This window comes from Galeopterus variegatus, unplaced genomic scaffold, assembly GCF_000696425.1.
Source record: "Galeopterus variegatus unplaced genomic scaffold, G_variegatus-3.0.2 Scaffold983, whole genome shotgun sequence".
Taxonomy (NCBI): Eukaryota; Metazoa; Chordata; class Mammalia; order Dermoptera; family Cynocephalidae; genus Galeopterus; species Galeopterus variegatus.
In genome coordinates, this window is record NW_007727094.1 from 197131 (window position 1) to 223885 (window position 26755).

The 26755-nt window shown below is 34.0% G+C and overlaps 1 protein-coding gene across 1 annotated transcript in view; it reads left to right on the forward strand.

The window, feature by feature from the left end:
* Nucleotides 1-26755, forward strand: part of THEMIS (thymocyte selection associated) — a 170319-nt gene that overhangs the window by 40230 nt on the left and 103334 nt on the right. Inside the window, 1 exon segment of the mRNA XM_008574008.1 lies at nucleotides 13354-13812. Coding sequence (XP_008572230.1) covers nucleotides 13354-13812 — 459 coding nt within the window.

Here is a 26755-nt window from a genome sequence, read left to right on the forward strand (position 1 = left end):
CTCAGTGGTTCCCCTTGGCCCCCAAATCCCATGGGGTGATGTATTGCAGGGCCAAGTAGGTGCTGAACATATAGCTGAGGTACCCTGAGCTTAGGAAATCCCGAATATATGAGGGGCTTCTGGCAAAACTGCCAACCGATGCCATCAACAAAAACATTATTGTTGTTATCCTGGAATGTAAGAAAATTTCCTTCATGGAGAGGAGGGAGACTTTACTATCCTAGAATGTCTCTGAAGAGGGGGACATTCTCTATCATTTTTGTAATGGTTGAAAAAAATCTGCTACTTCTAGCTTCTGAGGCATGTAAAAAAGCCATGGAGAATTCTCTTGCAATATGCCGTATCCCTTAACAGTGACACTCTTTTAAAAGTCATTTTTTATTATAAATGTGAAAAATTCAGAAAGGTATTAGGAATAACCAATGACAGAAATTGGATTAATAATATGATTGCTTTTGAAAGAAATTTAGTTTAAACAACTAAAATCTATGAAATCTGCTCCTTTATACCTGGGTACCAAAATACCTAATACATTAACATTTTTCAAAGTGAATTTCCCCATTGCTTCATATGGAGTATTATATACTTAACTAACAGAAAATATATGCTATTGCATTCAGTGGTCATTCACTGCATTTTCAGCTACCGTAGAATGATTAAATTTTTCATCTTTAGCAGTTTTATGATTGTAGTTAATTTTTTATTTGATTAAAATATCAGTTTCTAAAAGGACCTGATAGGAAAATTATTATGCAAAAAATATTTAAAATATAATTGATAGCTTTATATACTTAACCCTTTTTATATTCTGTTTTTTGAAGGACTTTTGTTAAAAGAAGCAAGATATAAGGCAGAATTTTCTTCTATTTTTCCATCTAGATGCTATGATGAAACATGATTTAGAGCTATTCAAGGAATTAGGGGGTATTCTTCCAAATTTGGGGGGTCAACTTCTCTTAAGGCACCTCTTCCACACTGTGCTCATTTAAGCAAAGTAAATTCAACTGTCTTTTATACAAAATATTTTAACAATTTAACAAAAAGGGGTATTCTGTATAAACTATGCAAAAACCAAAAAAATGTGAATTAACATGCAAAAGAAATTTGGGCTTTTACAGTATTTTTCAGGTTTTTTTCTTTTACTCTTTAGTACATGATCAGATAATTTCTTTATGTCCTTTGGCTAACTACCATGTACAGTCATGGGTCGCTTAACAATGGTAAAACATTCTGAGAAATGTGTCATTAAGCAAGTTGGTGGTTATTCAAACAGCATAGAGTGTATTTACACAAATGTTAAATGGCATAGCCTACTACACACCTAGGCTATATGGTATAACCATTATAATCTATGGGACCACAGATGCATATGTGGTCTGTCTTTGAGTGAAACATCTTAATGCGGCACATGACTGTACCTTATATGAAAGACAAATGGATTTTGCAATTCTAGCTTAAAATCATATTTTTAACTTACCTATGTGCATTTTAGCATCCGACTGGGATTATGTCAAAAAAGATCATTTTAAAATAGGCTGTTCCACAACCGACATTGGTTCTACAAGTGTTCATTTTATTAATATTTTATGCCCATCTTCTAAACTATCTCACCACTCCTTGTTCTTACCGTCCCCCTTTCCTACAAGCACAATTCTTCTAAAAGTTCTTTATGATGTTACCTCAACGGTACCACCATGGCAGGACTCTCATGAGAGGAATCGGATCGCCCTTAAAAACTTGTTTACTCAGGTTTTAAGTTCCTTGACTGTTAAAGGAACACTGGTAGAGCACATTACTATATTCAGGAACTTAGAGGTTCTTCCACTGAAATGCAGCTTTACAAACAAACAAACAAAAACAACAACAACAACAAAAAAAAACTCTATTTATTAGAGCAGCTTAGTTTCACAGAAAAATTGGGCAGAAAGTATGCAGAGTTCCCATATACCCCATGTATCACAACTTCCCCCGCTATCAATATCCCATACCAGAGTGGTACATTTGTTACAGTGGATGAACCTACATAGATACATTGTTATCACCCAAAGTCCAGAGTTTACATTAGGGTTCACTCTTGTACATTCTGTTGGTTTTAATAAATGTCTAATGGCATGTATCCACCATTGCAGTATCATACAGAATCATACGGAATAGTTTCACGGCCCTACATATGCTCTGCCTATTCAATGCTCCCTTCCCCCAACCTCTGGTAATCATTGATCCTTTTAACGTCTTCATAGTTTTGCCTTTTGCAGAATGTTATATAGTTGAATTCATACAATACACTGCCTTTTTATATTGGCTTCTTTCACTTACTAATATGCATGTAAGTTTTCTCCATGGCTTTTTGTTGCTTGGTAAGTCTATTCTTTTTAGTGCTGAATAATATTCCATTGTCTGGATGTACCACAGTTTATCTATTCACCTAGTGATGGACATCTTGATTGCTTCCACGTTTTAGCAATTATGAATAAAGTTGCTATAAACACTCATATGCAGGTGTTTGTATCGACATAAGGAATGGGTAAAGGGACACGATGTACATTGAGAGGTTAAAATGAATAAAATAAAATAAAATAAAGATGAAAAGAAAAAAATGTATTGATCTGTCCTTGTTTTCAAGCAACACAGGCATCTTGTAGAGAATTAGAAATTGGAAGGAAATGTAGGGACATAAATAAAAACTCCCTGGAGTCGTATCATCAGAACTATCTAGCATTAATATTTGATACATTTCTTTCCATTGTTTTCCGGTACATTGTATACCCATACACATATGAGTATGACACATTTTAACATAATGGGAAAAAACTTGTTTCTGAGGACTTGCTTGTGTCTTTAAATATTTTTCAAAGCATAGTATTTTCTTTATAATAGTCCCTCATATGCACATTCCATAATTTATTAAACTCATCCTGAACAAGATCATTGATGGAATTTGTACTATAATGAACGGGCTTTTTTAACTATAATTTTGTCTGCACTTCTGATTATTATATACATGATATTATTGGTTCAGAAGTAAAATTGTTTTTAAAGATCTTGATACATATTGCCAAATCACATTTCATAAAAACTGTCAATTTATATTCCCACCAGGAATGTTTGAAGGGGCCTATCTAACTGCTTTTTTGAGGTTTTGACTTAACTGTTCATCTCCCCTCACACTGTATTTTTAAATTAACAGCTTTATTTAAATATAATTTACATATAATAAAATCCACCTGTTTAAAGTACACAGAGTTCAATGGTTTTCAGTATCCCTGTCCCAGTTTTTATAGCAACATGAAATTTAAAACCTTCAAAATCATTAAAAATGGCAGGGCCTGACAGACATAAGAGAGTTACACTGTCAACTTTACGACATTAGGTGAATCATAAAAGGAAGAGTTGTTCTCCTAAGAGTGTTTGTTTTTACTCTTATTTAACACCATTCTTGAATTCTGAGTAAGTAAATATGGCCAGAAGTAAATGAATTCAAATACTTCTAGAAATGAGGTGATTGATAATCATTATTTGCAGATAATATCATTACCCAGAAAAACCGATAGACTCAAATGAAACAAAAAATTGAAACTTGTTAGAATTAATAAGCATGTTTAATAAGATGACTAGATAAAAATAAATATATAAAACAAAAACTTGGGCCTAAACAAGTATATATTTATATACAAGAATATATGCAGTTGTACTTCCCACTTATAACCATTTACAATATCTAAGGGTAACCTGTTATAAAACTTTATTTACTTGTTTACTTAAAGAATATTATAAAATTTTATTTATTAAAAATAAACTGACATATTAAGTACTTGAATCAGAAAACTGAATATTATAAACATGTCACTTGAATATGTATTAATTTATGTTTAACACAATGATGAATGCAATTTCCATATTATAATCACAATCATTATTATGTTTGCTCCTGAGAAAGTAACTCTAAAGCTCATTTGGGAGAATAAAGTGAAAATATTTAAGCAAATATTCAAAAAATAGAACAATGAGGTAGTACTTGTCCTGCCCATATTAAAACATAATATAAAGTTATAATAAATGGTGCTTTATGTTACTTACAAATATCAAAAGCTGAATCAAAAATTACTTTAATAATAGCAATACTATTTGTTACAGAAGCATCAGAGCAATGTTCTGAATTTGATTCTAGTGTCCATGTGCTTAAGCATTCATTTCTAGCTCAGAAATGACTTTGATATAGAGTATTACTTTCTATTTGGTAAAGTTGGTGCTACACATCTGGGATTTTAAAAAATTATTTAGTAAATTGTTCTAACATAGTTATCAATTTAGAAGGCAATAGAACAAAGTGGATCATCAACCCTACACCTCATGGCAAAAGAAATTTGAAATAGAAGAAAAAGTTACATTTTAAGTAAAACTGTCTTACATTTGTATTTGAAACAAATTTCAGATTATAAATATAAAATTATAAAGAAACAATATATCTGATTATATAAAGTGGAACTTACTGTACATAAGAAAGTTTCAAAAAAAGAAAAAAGTTTAATAGCAAAGTGTGGACTAGATAACAATAAAATGTAAAACAAAAACATCGATAAAATTAGTAGAACACTGAGAAATTCAATTAGCTAAGCTTTTGTAACTGTGGCGATAAAGTTGAGAAAGATATTGTCAAATGGTCACTTTCAAACCCAGCTGCGGTGTGTGTAGATTGTTGTAATTTTTCTCAAAATAGAGGTGATACCTTTCAGGTACCATCTGCAAATATTTATTTTATGTGTGTACAAAGATAATGATTGATGACGGGGATACATTTATGTCTTGGTAGTGCCATCCTGGAGCCAGCACTGTGCTGAGAAAAGGGCCTTTTTAATGTTTAAGGCTTTAACTCAGTGGTTTCACTTATCTGAATCAACTCTAAAAGAAATAATCATTTCTGAATTACAAGTAATAGCAAAATAATGGAATCTACTTAAATGCCCAACAATGTGGAAAAGGATGTTATAATACATCCTTACAACGTATTATTCAGCTATTAAAAATGATATTTGTGCAAAATATTTTAAATCACGAGGTTTAATCATGGTTCAATGTTTAACAAGACAAGTAGGATCTAAATGAATGTGCACAGTAGAGTTTCAGTGTTGTTAAAAACATTTCTGTCTCTGCGTATATATCAAGATTGAAAAAAAAAATGCCAAGATTTAAAAGAGGCTATTTCAATCTAGTGATAATATGTGATTTTAATTTTAATTTTGAATAAATGTATTAAATTTTTATACAGAGTATATATGCGTGTATATGTGTGTGTGCATATGTGTATATATTCTGCACACAAAAAAACACATAAAAATTTAGACTGAATGAGTTCCTCGATGCACTTTAGTGCTTCAGTTTATCAGTTTCTTTACCTATAACATTGGGAAAACATTGTCTATGTTATAAAATTCTTCCAAGAATTAAATAAATTAAATGAGGTGATTATTGAGTGATTACTACATAGCAGGTACTACTGTTATTCTCATTATTAGTATCTTTTAAAATGTTAAATTCCCTCCTTTATTTCATGAGACCCATGTTAGTTTTGATGATGTGGTGAGTTTTCATCTTTTTCTATTATTTTCTGTGTCTTTATGTGAATACATTACTGGGAAGTCAAGGACAGCCACGTATCTTAATCAGATACAAACCATAGAAACCCCCAATTTGTTTATCTTCAACATGCAAGGTGATCAGCAATGGCTAGTTCAGTTCCTCTGGTCTTTCCTGGAAGCTACTGTCTTTGCCAATCTTTGAATAGTTGGAGGCAGTTCTACCTTCAGTAGATCGTCCAGTGCTCTATAGAGGCTCATCTCAGCACTGCTCAGATGCTCCTGCTGACCGGATATCAGGTCAGATGTTCTGGAGAGGATTGTCAGGATCCAGCAAGCTGCTTTCCAGATCAAATCCACTGCAATAGTGGTGGGCTTAGCCAAAGATGATTTTAGGTGGGATTTTCAAGTTCATGTTATTGGAGTTAGTTTTTGTTGCCTAGTAATATGGAACTAAAAGGATGTGCTTAGAGAGAAATGTTCCTTTTTATATGCTGGTGAATTTAGGGGGAAAAAAATTTCCATTTTCTTTATCGTGCAAATCTAAATCTGTTTAAATCCTAAGCTCTGAAATCCATTTAAAATTTATGGTTACATCGGAAAATGATACCTCTTCCTAATTTGAATTTAATGTAAACTGATTTTTAATTGTTTTGTATAACCATGGGTAACAGATTTTTTTTGAACATTGCATGGTAAAAATCAGCAAATATGTCAGACATAGTGCAACATTACAAGGAAACAGCACAGCATATGTTGACAGTTATAGAAGAATTGCTGCTGTTTCCACCCTTCACACCAGAATAATTTTTTCAATATTTACCTCCCATGTGTAGAGAGAGAAACATATGGGGCTTTACATAATCTTAAGCATTAACAGGTGGCTACTTAGGTACATTTAATTTGCAGGCAACATCAATACTGAACAACACAGTCAGCTCCACATGGCTCCCAAACTCTTTCTACTAACTTTCTATTAGCAAAATTAAGATCATTAAAATGGAAGGAGGGTATACTCTTCCCTCAATTTGCTTCAACCACCTTTCGGAGTCATGAATAAAACACGTTTTCAAAAATGCCTTGGCATTTTGCTGTTCCTTTTGTTCAAGGGAACTTCAGTAACTGTGCATAATATATACCTTGAGAATAACTACAAGCAGCACAATGTTTGCATTTAAAATGTGCTTACGTTATTTATTCTCCCTATAATCTGCTCATTGTGGGCATAAAATTATGGTGCTTAAATTCTAAGTAATTTATCAAAGCATGGGGTCAGACAAACTCCTCAAAGCAACGTGGAAATATTTCTCCAAAGGCAGTCCAACTACAGAGGTCATCTGAGACTTGTTTTCATACTCAAGCACTCTTGCAAAATCTGTATAAATTATCATTGCTGAAATTTTTGCTCGACCTGTGCCAGATGCTGAGCTGTGAATTCTATATATTTTATTTCCTCTAATTTGATTCAGACTGGAGTATGTAGTTTGTCCTCTCTGGCTCTGAATTTCTATAGATGCTAATCTCTCTGACCTTATAAATTATCCTGCAATGGCCTAGGATCCCAGAATGAAAGAAAATGAGGAGAGATAATAAGCAGTGTTTTTTTTGTTTTTGTTTTTGTCTTGCTTTTTTGGTGCTTACTACATGTTAAGTATTGTCTGAACATTGTACATGTATTAACTCACTTTATAACTGCAATGACTTTATGAGGTAGGTGGTATAATTTTCCCAGTCTTACAGAGAAGAAAATTGTAGCCCTGAGAGTTTAAGTTTTCAAGTTTATACAGTGAGGGAGGGGCTGAGATCAGAGGTCAAACCTAGGCTGTTGGAATGGATAATCCATACTCTTAACTCCACTCTACGGTTGGGATAGTCATATTCCTCTTACCCTGAAAATTCTACCACCCACATTCAGCGAGGGCAAGAAGTAGTGAATCTGTGGTATTTTGAAGATACTCCTAACAAAGATTAGTGAGAGATTTTGGGGTGTCCAAGGTCTGTGGAGGTTCTTTTCAGCCCTGATAATTCCTCATGTCTTCCCATAAGGGAAGTGCTCTGCAGAACTGATTAGAGTCCAGGGAGCTGTGTTTTCATGAAGGTTTATGAGAAGATCAATTTCTTACATCATCTCTCCTCATCCTATGTCTATTACCCATTCTCATGGCTTGGGGAGAAGAAAGTTTTAACATGAATAAATATGTGTGGCATATTTGTTAATTAAAAGCTATGATTATAATAGGTTTAGGAATAGATATTAGGTTGTGTCATATGATTTCAAGAGCTAACATTAATGTAAATTATTTGTTAAACATCACAAATGTGTTAGATATTGTACTCACTCCTTTCAAGGAGTTTAAGTGTTATTTGGTTCTTTTTTTTTTTTCTCATGCAACTATTGAAACAAAAAAGTAAAATAAATTGAAAGATTTTATGATATATTCTTTTACCTCCAGGTAAAAACTGTTAATAGCTACTACAGACAGTTTCAATCCAATTATTAATATAAAGACATTTGAACATAGATGTTCTACAGCCCCACTTACTCTCACCTAACATTTAAGAAATTTGGTCACCATCTTTGATATATTTTCTTCCCTCCCAAATACTCAGTTATTATGCAACATTTTCTTATCACAAACTTTGACTTTCCTCACATTTCTTGTTTCTATTTTTGTAGACTTTATTATGAAGATTATTGGAATCACTCATTAGTTGGTGATGTTCAGTAATCCTATAAGTGACTCAGGAATCTGAAGGATTTTCTCACAGTTTGGACATTATTATTATTGTATATTCTAATACTTTGCTCCCAGATTTAAGTCTTTTGCCTTGCTAGGGCATTTCAAGTGCACCATTTAAATATGAAGATGAACAGAGATACTGGAGGTAGAATTTCTAGTGGAAACACTAGATTTGGGATAGTCTTGAAGAAAATAGTTTTGTAGGAGATAGGAGCTGAAGAATTGTTTTGGTAATGGAACAAAATGATAGAAAAGCTACAAGAAACATGTGAAATGAGAACTCCGTATAGGCAAATACATAATAACAAGGATGTTTAAGAATTTGATTGCAGAACAAAGTATAGTTTTTCAAGAAGCAGAGGCACACACAACAAGAAGTGAGACAGGACCCATAATCAAACACATACAGCAGTATAACTTGTCTCCAAATCTCCTTCTTCATATATCTCAGTCCATTAGAAATTTTTTTTTTCCTTTTTGCCTTTTTTTATGTCCGGCAACGGATCGCAACCCTCGGTGCCGCGCCTGCACCTCGCTCAGCCAGTGAGCGGGAACCGGTCTGTATGTGGGATCCGAACCCTCATCAGGAGTGCCGCCGCGCTCCCAAGCGGCGCACTGTAGCAGTGCACCACTGGGCCGGCCCCCATTAGAAATTTTTGAACTTGCATCTCAATGTGTAAATTCACATTTGCATGTGTTTGTGTGCACTTGACTTATCTTTATCTATATCTCAAGGGCAAGTTTCTTTACAATGATAGTGCTTATGAAGGGTGTTAAGAAAGTTTCAACCAATTTTTATGTGTCATTAGATAGAGTATCCAGTTTTACCTCATAATATGGCTGAAGAAAAGCTTAGAGTGGGAGTAGAAATGTCAACTCTGTCGTTTTTGTTGTTCACGTGTGTTTATATTAGTGTTATTTTCAAAACATGGTTTCTTTGAGGAAATGTTTAAAGCCATTCATCCATTTTATGAGGTTTACTTTATTTATAAACTATGGTAATATATTCTGGAAACCCACTTAAATATGCCCAGGTGACCAGCAGCACACAGAGAGTACATGGAGTTGTGTGGGCAGCACTAACACCCTCGCCCTATGAATTCCAGGTCTCTTTTAGAGGCCTCACCTACAGTCAGAGGCACATGGACATCTGACATATGAACAGATGACACCAGTGCCAATCAATGTTTTAAATATTGATGAAGTTCATTTTCATATGTCATTAGATGTAAAAAGTTCTATGTCTTTCTGTACCCAAAGGGAGGGTAGACAATTACCTTGGAACCAACTCTGTTAGCTTACGAAAGGCTGGACAAACAACTTATGATTTGCCATAGTAATGAAAGGTTTAAATGTATAACTTTGTGATTAAGCCCTTGAGATTTAGACACACAGAAACCTACTTTGTCTCTTACCAGCTTGTGCTGATAGAGAATGTGTGGCATCTCTTCAAAGCTTCATGTTCTTTCCTATGAAATGTTTTTGTTTTATTTGTGTTTTAATATGAGCTACCTCATCTTGCTATTTAAAAAATAAAATTGTGTCATACCTGTAAATTGCCAGAACATTTTAAGATGCTAATATTTTAATAATCCTAATTTTGATGGTATGAGAAGAGGATGAGAATTAGTAGGTAAAGTTCACTCCAAGATTTCTTATCTCATAAATAGAGTAAATATATTTGGTTGGAACTAGGGAAGCAGGCTAGAAGTTAGACTAGGAAAAAAAGTTTGTGAAATGATCTTATGCTATGTGTATTAAGTTCTATCTTGATATACTGCTGAAATATTTAATTTTAAAATGACTCCCTATTTAGTTGGAAATTAATAAGGGAAAAGGAGAAAAAAGTTAAAAGAAAAAAATCTGATGAGCATAAATTCTGCACAGTGAACCAGGAAATTACTATTCCTCTTCTCACATTGGGGGTTCTGGGGAAGGCTGATCCATGCAAAGGTCATGCCAGCTGTTGAGACCCATAAACATGTTTTTTGAACTGGAATAAACATGTCATTCTCATGAGCAATGTCCTTATAAGTCATACATGTAACAGGGAGGCAGCCTGGCTTGGTGGCAAGATGCAAGACTTGGATGTCAAAGCTCTGATTTGAGATTCTAGAACCACAACTACCAGCTGTAAAAATTGTGACCATTTTAATATCCCCTACTAATAATATTTATTTTACTGCCCTCAAAAGATTATTGTGAGGATAAATGATGCATATGAAAAAATGGTTCAAACATAAATTTCTAAATAAATTTCAGTTATTACTGTTACTATTAACAATAATGGTTAATAATAATGGTTGTGAATCATTAGGAATTGGTTAAAAATATAAACTCCACCAAAAACCTAAGTTTCAGGGAAAAAACTTAAAATAAATTCATTTATTAACTAATTTTCAACAGCTCAATATGTTGCATTTTCTTATCATTTTTATTTTTTGAGGAATCTGTTCTTTATGAACTATTTCTCTTAAAAGTAACAATAAAATTTATTTTAATAGCTAAAAATCCAAGGTGGAAATAGAATAGAAAATTCTTTCTGCTTTTTAAACTACTCTATAAAGATACATATTGGATTATTTTATAACTCTAATGATTTCTCAACTCCTAAAATGTGTTTTGTTTTTCTTTGGAAGAATAATAAAGCATGTTTTCCCCAGCATAAAACTATTATACTCTTCGTGAAGGTGGAGGAAAAATTGGTTAAATTTAGAGCTGATCAGTCTTCATGGTGCTTTAGTTTGTATTTAACTTCTTTCATTGTGAAATTGAAGCTTCAATATGACATCATATTGGGGAAAAAAAAAAAAAAACTTTGCCCTGGTTTGTATGATATTAAATGGATGTTTTAGGAGGGACTCTGGTTTGGCTGCAATAGTATAGAGATGAGTTAATCAAATATGCTTTCCTGTTTTCTGCCACTTAGTATGCTAAACTGTGTACTTCATTATCTTCTAAGGGAAAACACACACATTCATAGGTACATATTTTCTTGCAATAGAGACATCCAACAAGACAGCTCTGAAGAGTGTGATTAACTTGAAATAATGGTGGCCTTTAGGGTTTCAGGCTTTTTCCACTTCATATTATTTTAGATCTATTATTACCATAGGTGAACTCTGTTCCCCAAGAAAGATGACACTAAATTAATTCTTCTGTGATTTATGTCATCAATATAGATAGCTAGGATAGAAATAAAACTCCGTGTCTCTACCTTTTATGAGATTCTAGGTAGCTATTTTTTTAAAACTTATTTTTCAGAAACTGCTGATTTTCTATATCCTGATAATGATCGTGGTCAGAAATAAATCTTCACAAACAGACAAATGAGATTAAACACACACACACATACACCCACACACAAATTCATTACTGTGGCAAATTCAAGAATACTATTTTATTGTAATTTCCCTTATTCAAGACATAATAAAATAAGAAATTCCTTCAAAGTAAATGTTTCATTTCCTTGTTGTTTTCAAACACACCATGTAGTGGATGAACACTTCTCGACTTCTAAAAGTTTTCAGGACAGATTACACATGCTACCTTACTCATTCCTTATTAGGATTGCATCACTCACACTTTTTCTTTATATTTAAAAACACCAGAATTCTGTTTTTTGTATGAGCAAAAATAGACTTCAAAAATAACTGATCTTAAGAAGTCTTTGAATAGTAACTGAAAATATACATAAAAGATAAAAGACACTGTACCCTGCTTAATAATAATTTGATATACAGATGAATATAGTTGGGATACATTTGTTGAGTAAATTAAAGATTGATTTTTCTAAGCCATACCATTTTATTAAGTTTTTATAATACACTGTCTTCTTAGGGCACGTTAGTATATGATATTCTCATTAATTTACTTATGGGTTAAGAAATCAATCAACTACTTTTCTTGGTTTTTATTCTCTCTGGAATTTATCAAAATCTATTCAATAAATAAATTTCTGAAAGTGATACAAAACAGATATGCCCATAAAATACAAACAAAATAATTCAGAGAGGAGAACCACATAAACATGCAACCATAAAAACTATATTGTCTTAAACAGTAAAAATTCATTGTAGTAGTGATTATTCTGAGAGTATTAGAGAAAAAATTTCAAGTAGCAAAATTAGTGAAATGGAAATTAGTGAAATAGTGAAAATTTTTAATGGAAAAGTTAGAGAAGTAATGAGAACAAAGAATGATATATAGTCAAGAGTATTCAATCCAGAACACCTATCTAACTTGGCTTTTTCTAAGGAGGGTTAGAATGAGCACTAATAAACTGTGATATATTATGTTGTGATTTATTAATGTGTGTTTTCCCCAAGAGTTTTATAAGCGAAGAAATTTTGGAAATTCTGCATGTCATCTTCCTCTCTTAAGAGTAGTCACAGTGCATCTAAACTTTTGGAGAAGTCTTACATTAATTGAGATTATGCAGATATTTTTCATTGTTGTAAAATGAACGTAACATAAATGTACCATTTTAAAGTAAACAATTCAGTGGCATTAAATATTTTCACAATATTGTGGAACCATAGCCTCTATCTAGCTCCAGGTATATGGCTTTTTAGTCATTAATTTGACCATGTATCATTTTCCTTTTGGAATATCTTTAAATTTTGGTGTGTCTAGAGAATACATTCATGAGAAAATGATATAACCCGATTTTCTCATTTTAAAAATTAAAAATAAAAAGTGTGATCTTGAGAGATTAAATGTTTTGCTCAAGATCACACAGGTAGTTGGGACTGAGCCAGTATTTCAACCAGATTACCATTTCCAAGAGCAGGACCTTTTCTATTTCAAGGTATTTTCCCTTGTCTCCATGTATGTTGCTTGATCTGATGATCCAGTAATCTAGAAACAATAGGTCAAACTTTTACCTTGAAAAATTCAGAATTAAAATAAGTATCTTTAATCTTTAAGGAAGAACATTACTTTTAAAAGCTACTTGTTTTTTAACTCTCTCATTGTGATTTTGTGATGAGAATTTTTATTGTAAGAGCTCTGTTTAATTTGCACAATTCTGTTCTTAGGTCTTTTTAAGATTGTGGCTGATAAAACTCCGTACCTTACTATGGAAGAAATTACAAGAACCATTCATATTGGACCAAGTAGACTAGGGCATCCTTGCTTCTATCATCAGAAGGATATAAAACTAGAGAATCTCACCATAGAGCAGGGTGAGCAAATCATGCTCAACTCAGTTGAAGAGATCAACGGAGAAATAATGGTGAACTGTGGAGTAGTAAGGAATCATCAAAATCATTCCTTTACTTTGCCTTTGTCACAAGAAGGAGAATTCTATGAGTGTGAAGATGAACATATTTATACCCTAAAGGAGATTGTCGAATGGAAGATTCCCAAGAACAGAACCCGAACTGTGAAACTTACAGATTTTTCAAATAAGTGGGACTCAACAAATCCATTCCCTAAAGACTTTTATGGTGCTCTGATTCTCAAGCCTATTTATGAAATTCAAGGTGTGATGAAATGTAAGTATCTGCTGGGAATGATGCTCTGTGAGCCTGAGTATGTGGAGTTTGGGAAAGAGAAAGGTTTTAGACTCAAGAATAAGCAATTCTTCAGCAGACACTAGTGAAGTGTCCTCCAATTCAATTCCAACACTATCTACTTGGAGGTAGCATCAGATTGCACAGGGTGAGGGCTCAGTCCCCAAGACTGCCCCCACGGGACTGTGTCCCTGTTTCATCCATTAAGCCCACTGAGAGCTCCTCACCTATTAAAAAGCAAACTACATATCTGATGCAAGAATCAAATTGAATAATGTGTGTACAGGTATATTATAAATGGTATGGTACTATCTAAATGCAAGGTGCTGTAACTGTCAAATATAGGAAGGTTAAAATACCAATTTATTTTTATTACTTCAAATTAAATATGATTAGAAAAGAGCTACTTTTTAGAACAGAGCATATTTAGTTGGAAAAGGCTTTCTTGTATGGAGGTGGTGAACAAAGAGGTAAATATATGAAGTTTCCTTAATGTGTCCCTGACTCCTACTTTTGTGGCAGCCTTTTTTTTTCCAGTCACCCATCACTGGTCATCAATCTCTGTTAGCTCAGAGTGATTATTTAAATCAACAAATGTGTGTTTTCATATGAAATTTTCATAGAATTATCAAAGTTGTAAAATAGGAATATCTGGAGTGTTTTTGCCTCAAAGGCATTAACACCTTGAATTTTCAAGATTATGGCACATAAGTGGGGCAAGTAGTGGAGCAAAGATTTCAGAACTTGGAGTCAAAAGGCCTGAATTCTAATTGTGGGTCAATACTTAACAAATGGTGGCTTTGGTGAGCCATTTTAACTCCCTGTGTTTATGCAAAGGAGATCATGATACCCCTTTTGCCTACCTCTTTGGAGTTGTTTTGAGAGAAAAATAGGTATTATTAAAGTACTATATGTAATGCATTTGAAAACATAAAGCACTGTGAAAAAATATTTGGTCAAAAGGTACCTCCTTAAGATATCTCCAAACCTACTTATCTCTGCTCCCATTAATATTGTCGGTCATTTATACAATTATGAAAAAATTGATGTGAATCTTTCGTCAAGTTTTAAAACTGTGTTAAATTCTGCCACATACAAATATTTAACCAGAAATTGATCAATGATTTTGAACTACAGGCAAATGTAAAAAAATACACTCATGATTATCTTTAACACTATAAAAAATTGAGGCTACAGCAAATTTCAGACCTCACATTAGTGTTCTGTTAGCTATCCCAAAATGTGCAATTGAAATGGGTAATTGAGTTTTCCTCAATTTTCATGAGTAATAGATAGCACTTGCTCATTTTAAAATTTGTTAATTTTCTAAAACTATTGGCATTTCCTACCTATCATGTGGTTGCAAATGAGGGGAAACCCTGAACTTAAGCACGTGGACAAGGTGGCTACAACACCGAATGAATTTAGAGATCAAGAAAAGCTTCTTTGAGGAAATGACATTTAAACTAAGACTTGAAAGATGCATGGGAGATAGGCAGGTGAGCAAGAGATTGGAGCCCAAGTGCAGCTGGTATGAGAAAAAAAAAGGAGAGGGCAAGTTGAGACAAATATGAAAACACACAATGGGGGAGAGGAATCAATCGTGGAGGGGCTTGAAATATATGCTATGTGCTTAAAAGTTGTCCTAAGAGCAAATCCGTACAGGGTTTTAAGCTGGGAGGGACAGGGACAGAGGAGTGTAGTGAGGCCAGTTGGGTCAGTGGAAGACAACTAGAGGTTTACAAAATAGAGATTGTCAGTGAGAAAGACAGAAACGTAGCTGAGCCAATGGTTTAAGTAGTATAATCCGCAGGATTTGAAGGTCTAGTGGAAGGGGAAAGAAGACAACCTTATTCCCAGCCTTTTGCTTTGATTTACTGATTGGATGGAGTTGCATTTTATTAAATATAAATTTCAGAAGAGCAGGGATGCTAACAGAATTGTTTAGGTGCATCTCAGTATGGTTTCCTGCTAACTGAGATCTCAGAAGAAAGCCCTTAATTGAAATAAAATCCTTCTCAAAATGATTTAGTCTAATTTTTATTCTTTAATGATACTAAAATTAAACTTTCATTTTAATTATGCTGAATCTTTAATTTCTTAGGGATAATTTTAAACATCAGTTCTTATCATATAGCAATTTCAGGACAGATGCTGCACGAGAATGGCTTGCATGTATACTGACTGCAGAATACTACCTGGAAATATAGGATAGGTGTCTACCACAAATACCCAATTAAAAAAATTTTTGATGTTATAGGCATTTTTCCCTCTAAATGCAAAATGTAGACTTTGTTTTGAATCAATTGTGGTCTTGTATTAGATTATTCTTTCTTAAAATGAGGATTCAAACTTGCTTTGAAGTCAAGGGACGTTGCTATATTGCTTTCCACAGACCTTGAGTGTTAGGCACAGTCAAAACCCCTCTTGGCTTAAGTCCTTCCTTTCTAAAGTGACAAGAAAAAGAATAGGTCTGAGTGGGGGATGGGAAGGTTTATAGAAACCTTAGGGGGAAGAGCGAGATGAAAAAGACTGATAACTACAGGAAGCTATGAAATATTGATTTGCTGGAAAGAACATAGCAAATGAGAGAGAAGAGGGAATATAAGATATTCTACTCTTATTATTAGTTTTTAATATGTTGTTAATGTGAGAATTTAGGCTCCATAAAAATTAAAAAGTAGCAGAAAGTGTTTAAATAAAATATTTGTTTGTGGAAACTCTTGGTAAAAATTCATGTTATAGGCCTGAAACCCCACTAATTCTCACATTTAATAATTTAAAAAAATTATCCTTTATTGGAAAATAGATATAAAATAACAGCCCAAAGATCTGACTACTGGTCTTGTATAAGTCATTTCATGATGCCTATCACAGGAAGATAAAATTCATTTTAATGTAGCAAGTATATTGCATAATATTTGCACATGAAAAATTGAGTCAATTTGCTTCAAAAAGGCAGAGGTCTTGACCGTATTATTAAATGATTAAATTCAAACTTTTAAAAGGAGTGTTATGTTTTCATGTGTAGAATGATAATAATTTCTTTTTTAACTGAAAATTTCAGAGTTGTACAGCTACCTTTCCTTTTAAAAGAAAACTTTAATGCCTGCAGAAATTGGGGGGTACAGTATTTGCTCAGATTCATAAAACATTAGTTCATTTTATAAGCAGTGATGAAATCACACAAGTGAAAGGTGGCATAAGAAAGGTAGTATGTGAATATTGCATAATACATGATATGTGAATAGCAGAGAAAACACTTTGGTCTTTAGTATTCTGAGACTTCCTTTCTCTCTCATTTAATTTTTAAAAACAATTTCAATATTTATCAAAGTCAAAAAAGTCAAATAGTAGTAGATAAGGTTTTAACAAAGTTATCAGCAAAACTTGTGCCCCGATCATTCCCAAGTTTTCCCCACATTCTGCTACTCCGAGATAACTCCATTAAATATGTTTCCCCTGCTTTCTGGTAGTTGCATTCACATTTCCAGATAATATAGGAATATTGCTATTTTTCAAGTCATTTACTTTATATATTAACTACTGACTTTCACATGTAGCAATTAAGATTTAATTCTCTTGTATTCCTACTTCTCCATTCTCTCAATATATGGTAATTCATGGTTAAGCATTAGTACTTTCATATTATGACAATTCGCTGCTGAACCAGGTGGTATTTAATAAGTCTAATTCCATTTATGCAAAACAGTTTTTCTGTAATGATGACCTTATTGTTTTCTCTGCTTGGTTTTCTTCAATCCTCTCCTAAGTCTTGGTGTATTCTCCACAGAGCCCAAACTGTCAGGAAACCTATCTTTTCTATTATTTTTTTCCCTGAAGGTATTTCTCTTGTAACCTTCCAGCCACATGCTTCAATCTGAGTTGGTTGCTCTCTAAGCCTATTACATAGGTGTTGTCCTGGGGCTTCCATTCAAAATCATCCTGGTGGTTCCCTTTTGACTTGCTTCTGTGTTAACTAGCTATTTCTGGAATCAACTGACTAACTTTCTCTTTCCTGATTTTCTTCCAGTTTTGATGGAGCCCACCCCTGCTTGGTGCAGGGGATGTTATTTAATTAGAGAGACTGCATATTTGAAAAATCTTAATTCCACACTCATGTAAGATAATAGTTTGGCTACTTATAGAATTCCAGGTTGAAAATAATTTCCCCTGAGAATTTTGAACGCTTTGCTCCCTTATCTTCTGCCTTCTAATACTGCCTTTGAGAGATTATCCATGGTAATCCAGAGTTTCACAGTAATGTACTTCCTGGTGGGTCTGTTATTTTAGGTGATGGCAATTTTCAATCTGGAAATTTAAGTTTTTCATTTATGGAATAATTTTTTTGATAATGTCCTTTCAATTACACTTTCTCTTCTCTCTTTCTTTAATGTCTAATCTCATATTGAGGCTCCCTTACTGATCTTCTAGGACTCTTTTCTATTTTGTGTCTTCTTGTCTTTGGTTAACCTTCAGGGAAAATTCCTTAACTACATTTCCAATTGTTTCAATGAATTTTTAATTTCAGCTATCATATTTTTAATTTCCAAGAGTTATTTTTTTACATTATTGTAAAAATGTTACCCTGTTCTTGTTTTAGGATGCAATATCTTATCTCTGAGAATATCACAATTTTTAAAGTTTTCTATTGCTCCATGAATGTTATCGCCCTCCATTGGGCTCTTTTTTTTTTTTTTTTTTTTTTTTTTTAATTTTGGTCTGTCATTCCTGTTAAATGTTTTCATCAAATGCCTGGTGATTATTTGCCATTTGTTCATATTTACATGTGAGGCACCTGTTATTTCTGTTTGTTAATTTACAAGAGAGGCACTATTTAGATACAAGCTCTGTGTTTATGAATTTTAAGTTTCATCATGACAGTGCTTTCATTGTGGCATCCCCCAAATTCAGGTTGTGTGTGTATTTCCTCTGGGGCTGGTTCAGTTCCACCCTAGAAGAATCTTCCTGATATCTTCTGGGGTTATGAAACTATTGGAGCCTTGTGGGGAATGAGCTGAAGTTCTTACCATTCCCCTTACAGATGTAGACTTAATGCCTTTGTTTTTAGCCTCATGCTTCTGTCCTGCTCACCTCCACCCAGTTTTCCAGATTCTGAGGTCCCGTGTATACTGTTTACTGCAGAGAGAGAGAGGTGGAAGTTGTTGTCACCTATCTTCCCTAGATTAGGGACCTGGGTTTCATTCTTCAGACATTTGAATAATCCCTTTGTTTTTATCTCCCTAGCTTCACTTCCACTCCTAGAGGGGCCTTATGTCTTCAATTCCTAAGACTTTTGAGGGTTTTGTGGGGAAAGGAACACTGAGTTTTCATAGGATTCTGGCTCCTTAGGCACATAGTCATTACTTTTTCTATTCTGCCAAATCATTTATCATCCTTCCATCTGATTTCTGTCTGTATTTAGATTAAGGATTGCAGGTGGCTTTTAGATTCATTAAACCCTTTTCTCTCTTTTTTTTTTTCTTTTTCTCCTTTTTACTCTTATGGTAAATTGAGGGGAAGAAAGAGTTGAAAAGATATGTATTTCACCCATAAACCTTACTACTTACTTAAATTAGTTCTAAGCCAGAGTTTTGTCTAGATCTACTTAAATCTCTCAAAGGACTGGTTGTTAATACTGCTAAATGATTACAAGTATAACTCATAAATTCAATATTTTTAGTAAAACATAATTTTCAGTAATTTATAAAAATATCAGTCAATTTCTTATGCATTTATTTTTGTCTTCTCTATGCCTGAGATAGAATAGATGATCAATAAGTATTCAGTAAATCAAGTACATAAGTGAATAAATAAAGCGACTAAAGTAGTACTGTTTATGCATATCTATTTATGTTGTACTATACAAAGTTTCTGTTTAGGTAACAAGAGGGTTTTCTCACTCACTGTATCTGGATTTGACTTATTACGATGACAGCTTTTGTGAGTTCAATAACTAAGGCAAATATTAACTTCATGGCACCAAAGTTGATATCATTTGCATTTGTATAAAAAGTTCAATTTCTTAGCAAAGCTTTTTCTAGTATATCCATGAAAACACTGTGATGATATGATATTTAGAACCAGTGGACACTCTAGTCAGCTTCCATTTCATTTTCTTTCTTTAGGCTGCAATCTTATTCCTAATAGAAATATCAAACTGCAAGCAGAGAAAGGTACATATTTTCATTATGTACCTATTTATTTTTCCACTACTAACTAGTATTGTTTTATCAGTCAGAGTTCTCCAGAGGGACAGAATACATACATATAAAATATGTAATAATATATTGTGTTGTATATAAAATTATGCATTATTATATACAATATTGTTTATTTATTTTAATGAATTGACTCATGCAATTATGGGGATGATAAGCTCTAAATCTGTAGGATAGGCTGGTAGGCTGGAAACTTAGGCCTGAATTAATGCTGTAGTCTCGAGGCAGAATTTCTTTTTCTCTGGGAAACCTCAATTTTTGCTCATAAGACTTCCAACTGACTAAATGAGGCCCGCCCACGTTCAGAAGGGTAACATTCTTTACTTAAAGTCAAATGATTTGTTCATGTTAACTACATCTACAAAAGACCTTCACAGCAACACTTAGATTAGTGTTTGATTAAATAACTAGGTACCATAGCATAATCAAGTAGACACATAAACCTAATCATCACAACCATCGATGGAAAACATGTTGACCTATATCATCTAGTATAAGAAAATGTTTATTCACTTTTATTAGCTTTTAGAAACTAAATGAAAAATGTAAAAGTCAGAGTAATGTTACAAATAAACCCATATCAAATGCAAGTATATTCATTTAAAATTACTCTTGATTTCTCAATAAGGGTCATTGTGGGTTTTTTTGTTTGTTTTACTACAGAAGTTAGAGAGCAATCCAAAATGCACTTTCACTGTTTAGAAACATGAACAGCAGAAAAGCCAGAGAACCATCTAACAAAATGGAATTTCATAGTATAGTTTCTCAAGTTGAAATAATGTTGAATAAATGAGAAAAAATTAACTCACAGAATATATATGAAGAAAACTGAGATCACATGGATGAACTGTAAAGCAAACTTCAACTTAAATCAAAGAAGATAGAGCTGAGAAATTATGAGTAAGTCTAATAACTGTCGTATAATAAAAGTATAGTACAATGCAAAAATCTATCAAAACAAATCACTAAATAATTGAGAAATGGAGATGAAGTTTATGAAAATACTTTTGAGAAAAATAAGTATAGTCTTGCAAAGTCAATGAGAGAGAAATCAAACTTAGAAAGTGAAAATGTTCAAAAAATATAAATTATTATTATTATTAAATAATAACATGAGAGGAACTGGAAATTGGGAGAAAGTGCAGGGCTAACATTTACAAAAATCATTTAGATGATCCTGGCTTCAAGACTTGAATGATATGATCTCGGTAGATTTTCAACCCAGTGCTAATTTAGGTCCAATGGCAAAGAGTAGGTCCTCACATGCTGAGTTGAAACTGAGAATATTCTAGAATTGAATATCAACTGGTCAAGGAAACGTGTTCCCCAACACCAACTAAGCTTAAATGTAATTCTTTATATTCTCTTTAAAGGTAATTTTAGTGGGGTCCCCCAAATTTAAAATTAGTTAAGAGAGTTGTTAGGGTTGGGAAATGCACAAAAACACCGCATTTTAACGAACCTTCACTTTGCAAAGGGACTTTCCCTGAGAGAATAGGCAGAAAGACGAAGTTTAGTGAAATGACTCAGCAGCATAAAGAGGAAACCATTGTTACCTTTTTAGAGAAAATAGAATGAAAATTGTTTTTCACAAGAGCTCCCTTTGGATAAGCAGAAAGTATAACCAGTGAGAATAATTCATGTTTACCCAGAAAGAGAATTTGGAAAGTTTAAACAAGATTGTGTAAGTATACATTGTTTTTCTTTGGCTTAGTCTGAAACTGGAAAACTTGTAATACATACCTCCAGGAATATCTCTCATGCTCTGAGTTGCTACTTTCTTATCTATCATTATGAAGGCAAAGAGAGCTTTTTCTAAAAACGACATTTTCTAATTTAGGCTTTTTTTGGGAGGAGGGAATTACATTTTTCCAATTGTAAAACAACAAATGCTTGTTTAAATAATTTCTAACACACACACACACACACACGTGCGTGCGTGTGCACACATGCACCCGCGCACGCACAACTAAAATTATATACCAAAATGTAAGCAATGGCAATCTAAAACTTTTATAAACTTATGAAAGATTGCAATTTTTTTCTTATATTTTAAAATATTTTTATAAAGCATGTAATATTGTTTTATAAGAAAAACAAAACAGAAAGTATTGGTTTATTTATCTTTCTCTAGCAGAGATCCTTAATAATATTTGTCATAAAAATTAGTTAGCCTATTCCACTTTAAATACTTGAAGGTGTTATTTTCCAAATTCTAGACAACTTCCTTATATCTGCAGGATTGTAAAGGTAGCTGCACTGGAAGTATAAATAAACTCTTTTTTTCTTTCTTTTTTTTTACTCTGGTTTTACCTGTTCTTGACTTCAAATTGAGCTAATCTGCAACTAAGAATTGAAAGTTTCTTTAGGATGTGAGTTTATAAAACCAAATACATTTTAAAAAATTTATATTATTTTCAAATTTGAAAAATTGAACCCTGACACATTTTTCACATCTAGGAATTTCAACTATGAGTTGGCTATTCCCTGTCCACATGGGCCAAATGATTTAACCATTGTTCATTTTCTATCAAGATATTCTTATGACTACACATTTTCCTAAACCTACCCACAAAATAAATAAAACTAAGTCAACCACTATGATCATCACTAAAGTTTCTGAAACTTTCTAAAAGGCAAGAGAGACATTTGACTTTGAGGAAAGCAAGGGTTCCTGAGGAAATAATGCACGTTGGTGGTCCCAGGGCCAAACCTTAGTCATGGTTCCTGATGCCTGAGCCATCTTGGTCAAATTATCTAAACTATATGAGCTATACCATTTCTACACCATTTCCTCATTGGTATATTAGTAATAATAATATTGACCTTGCAGCAGAGCTATGAGAAGTTAAACTAAGTGACAAACCACCTGGCCTTGAGTAGAAGCTCTACAATTAGTGCCTGTTAGTTTTCCATTGCATTGGAGGCTCCTCAAGGCAGCAATCATGTATTGCTCACTTTATCCTCAATGACAAGCCAAATCCCTAGCAGTAGTAAGTGCTGGATACATAGTTGTTAAATGAATAAGTTAATGGATTAAAGAATTATTTGAAAATATGATATTAATGTATCCAGTGACTTGTTTCCTGGAATTCTCTATCAAAGCATATGGATGAAAACTAAAATACCCACATTCTAAGTTCAGAGAGTCATCTTCCCCGAGGCTAATCATCATCTTATGGGACTTTCTGAGAAGCTCCATTTCATCAGTACCTGCACTAACATGATACTACCAGAGGGCTAAAGAGCAGATGAAAGTTTTCTTTTAGTATTTGGAATATATCACCCCATTCTCTTCTGGCCTGTAGACTTTGTGTTGAGAAGTCTGCTGTTAGTCTGATAGGGACTCCCTCATAGGTGATTTGACACATTTCTCTTGCTGTTTTTAAGATTCTCTTGTCTTTGAGTTTTGCCAGTATGACTACAATGTGTCTTGGAGAGGACCTTTTTGGATTGAATCTGTTCAGGGATCTTTGAGCTTCCTGGATCTGAAGGTCTTGTTCTCTCCCTCTACCTGGGAAGTTTTCTGCTATTATTTCTTTGAATATGTTTTCAATACCCTTTCCTTTCTCCTCCACTTCTGGAACATCCATGATTCAGATGTTTGTGTGCTTAAGGTTATCTGCTAGTTCTCTTAGATTTTCTTCCTTTAGTTTTGACTCAAGGTGGGTGGTAATGAAGAGGCAGAATTTGTGGAGAAGCAAACCATCCCTGCCTCCTCTCGTCTTTTGGGGGATGGAGCCATTCAATTAGTCCCCCCAACCCCATTCCTATGATATTAGAAGTGCCCAAGCCACTATGCTAAAGATTTTCAGTTACCTCCCATTTGAAAAATGCTGAACCTCTGTCCTCACAGAGCACTCATTTCCCAAGGCCTGATGCCAGGGGTGTAAAGAAATGGGAAGGAGAGAGGCCTCAGGCCTATGTTCCCACCACAGGGTGTGTGAGCACCTGTGGATTTCCTATGAATGATGGAGCAAATCCCATAGAAGGTGGTGAAGAATCCACCATGTGCTGGTCCCATCAAGAGAGCCAACTCTGGGTGAAAACCCCTGCAGTGGGAAGATGGTCTGGAAGACTTGTTCTAGGGGCTGAGGGTGAGGAAGACACAAGCTCTGTGATGCTCTTTTACCAGAGCCTCTGAAGAAGAGGCCCCTTCAAAGAACCAAGCATACATCCCACAACCCTGAGACAGCCTGGCATTCTGAAGAAACTGACAGCCCTACCTGACTCAGTGCTGAGCAGCAGGAGAAAGAAGCCTTGGGTATGAGAAAGTCTCTCTCCCTCTTTGTCTGTCTCCTCTCAACACCAGGGGAGACAGCAGGGAAGGAGGTAAGGAGGGAGAGTAGACATCCCAATGTCCCTCATTTCAAGCTGTGGTGCTACTGGTCCATTCTGTATTGATGGGAAGAGGGGAAGAGAATGAACACAGTTAAATCTTAAAATCTGAAATCCAACTGTCTTAATAAGTACAAGTGTTTGAAAAAATTACAAAAATAGCTTGAGATGTCATTAAGGGAGCCAAAGACTCAATGGGAAAACAGGGTTTGGTAGAGCATAGCAGTAGCAGTCAAAAGGGAGAATAAAGATAGTAAATTTAAACCAGGCCCGTGTAGATGTTTCATCATTTATGTGCCATTCTCTAACTTCCAGTCACTATTCCAGGAGGTACAGCTTCTAGCTTCTGGACTAATGCAAGGAAGACACAGACAGCTTTATGGCAGCGTTAGGAGGTTTCTATCACTGTCTTCAACCCCAACCCCAAATTAGATATGATATTTCTTCATTCTTTTTCTGCCCACTGTAGTTTCAATTGAGACTTGTATGTGATTCCATTTTCTCTTCTCTCTTAGCATATCAACTATACTGCAACAAAACAAAACAAAACAAAAACCATTTTTTTATTCCTTGCCCTAGAGTTTGTGATACACATTGATACCTAATCTAAGTAGGCTTTGAAATAACACAAATAACTTCATAGGTAGTGCAGGTACCTTATAACAAAGAATTCCCCACCCTTTCCTCCCATCTCTTATAATGTTGCTGTCATTCATTTTACTTATCCATCAACTATAATTAACCAATATATTGCTGCCATTATTATTTTAAACAAGTTGTTATCTGTTAGATCAATTGAGAATAAGAAAAATAGAATACTTTATTTTGCCTGCATTATTCCTCCTCCAACACTCTTCCTTTCTTTATGTACGTCTTAGTTTTTGACCTATGTCATTTTCCTCTCTCAACTTTTCCTTAATATTTCTCGCAAGGCAGGTCTACTAGTGAAACATTCCCTCCATTTTTGTCTGAGCAAGTCTTTATTTCTCCTTCACTTTTGAAAGATAATTTTTCTGGATATAGATTTCTAGGTTGGTGGTTTTTTCTGTCAACACTGCAAATATGTTACTCCCCTCTCTTTCGCTTGGATTGTTTCTGAATAGAAGTCCAGTGTAAATCTTATTTTTGTTCCTCTGTATGTAAGGAATTTTATTTCTCACTCTGGCCTCAAGTCTTCCCTTTGTGTTTGGTTTTATGCGGTTTGAATATGATATGCCTACATGTAGATTTTTAGGTATTTATCCTGCTTAATATTCTCTGAGCTCCATTAATTTTGGAAAATTCTCAGTCTTATTACTTTAAATATTTTTCTGTCCCTTTTCCTTTCTTCTCCTTCTGAAATTCCCACAACATGTGTTGTATCTTTTGTAATTGTCCCACAATTACTGATGTTCTGTTCTATTTTTTTTCATTACTTCTTTTGCTTTTCAGTTGGGCAATGCCTATTGACATATCTTCAACTGTTCCTCAGTGGTGTCCAGTCTACTGATGAACCCATCCAAGTCATTCTTCATTTCTGCTCCTGTGTTTTTAATTGCTATCATTTCCTTTTGATTTTTTGTTTATTTATTTATTTTTAATTTTTATTTTTTAATTTAATTTTATTTTGTCAATATACAATGTGGTTGATTATTGTGGCCCATTACCAAAACCTGCCTCCCTCCTCTCTCTCGCCCCTCCCTCCCAACAACCTCCTTTCTGTTCGCTCGTCGTATCAACTTCAAGGAATTGTAATTGTTGTGTCTTCTTCCCTTCCCTGCCCCCAGTTTATTTGTGTATTTATTTATTTATTTTTAGCTCCCACAAATAAGTGAGAACATGTGATATTTCTCTTTCTGTGCCTGACTTGTTTCACTTAATATAATTCTCTCTAGGTCCATCCATGTCGTTGAAAATGGCAGTATTTCATTCTTTTTTATAGCAGGGTAGTATTCCATTGTGTAGATATACCACAGTTTCCGTATCCACTCATCCGATGATGGACATTTCCTCTGGTTTCAACTCTTAGCTATAGTAAAGAGTGCTGCAATGAACATTGGGGAACAGGTATACCTTCGACTTGATGACTTCCTTTCCTCTGGGTATATTCCCAGCAGTGGGACAGCTGGGTCATATGGTAGATCTATCTGCAATTGTTTGAGGAACCTCCATACCATTTTACATAGATGCTGCACCATTTTGCAGTTCTGTGAACAGTGTATGAGAGTTCCTTTTTCTCTGCAACCTTGCCAGCATTTATCTTTCACAGTCTTTTGGATATTAGCCATACTAACTGGGGTGAGATGGTATCTCAGTGTGGTTTTGATTTGGATTTCCCAAATGCTGAGTGATGTTGTGCATTTTTTCATTTGTCTGTTGGCCATTCG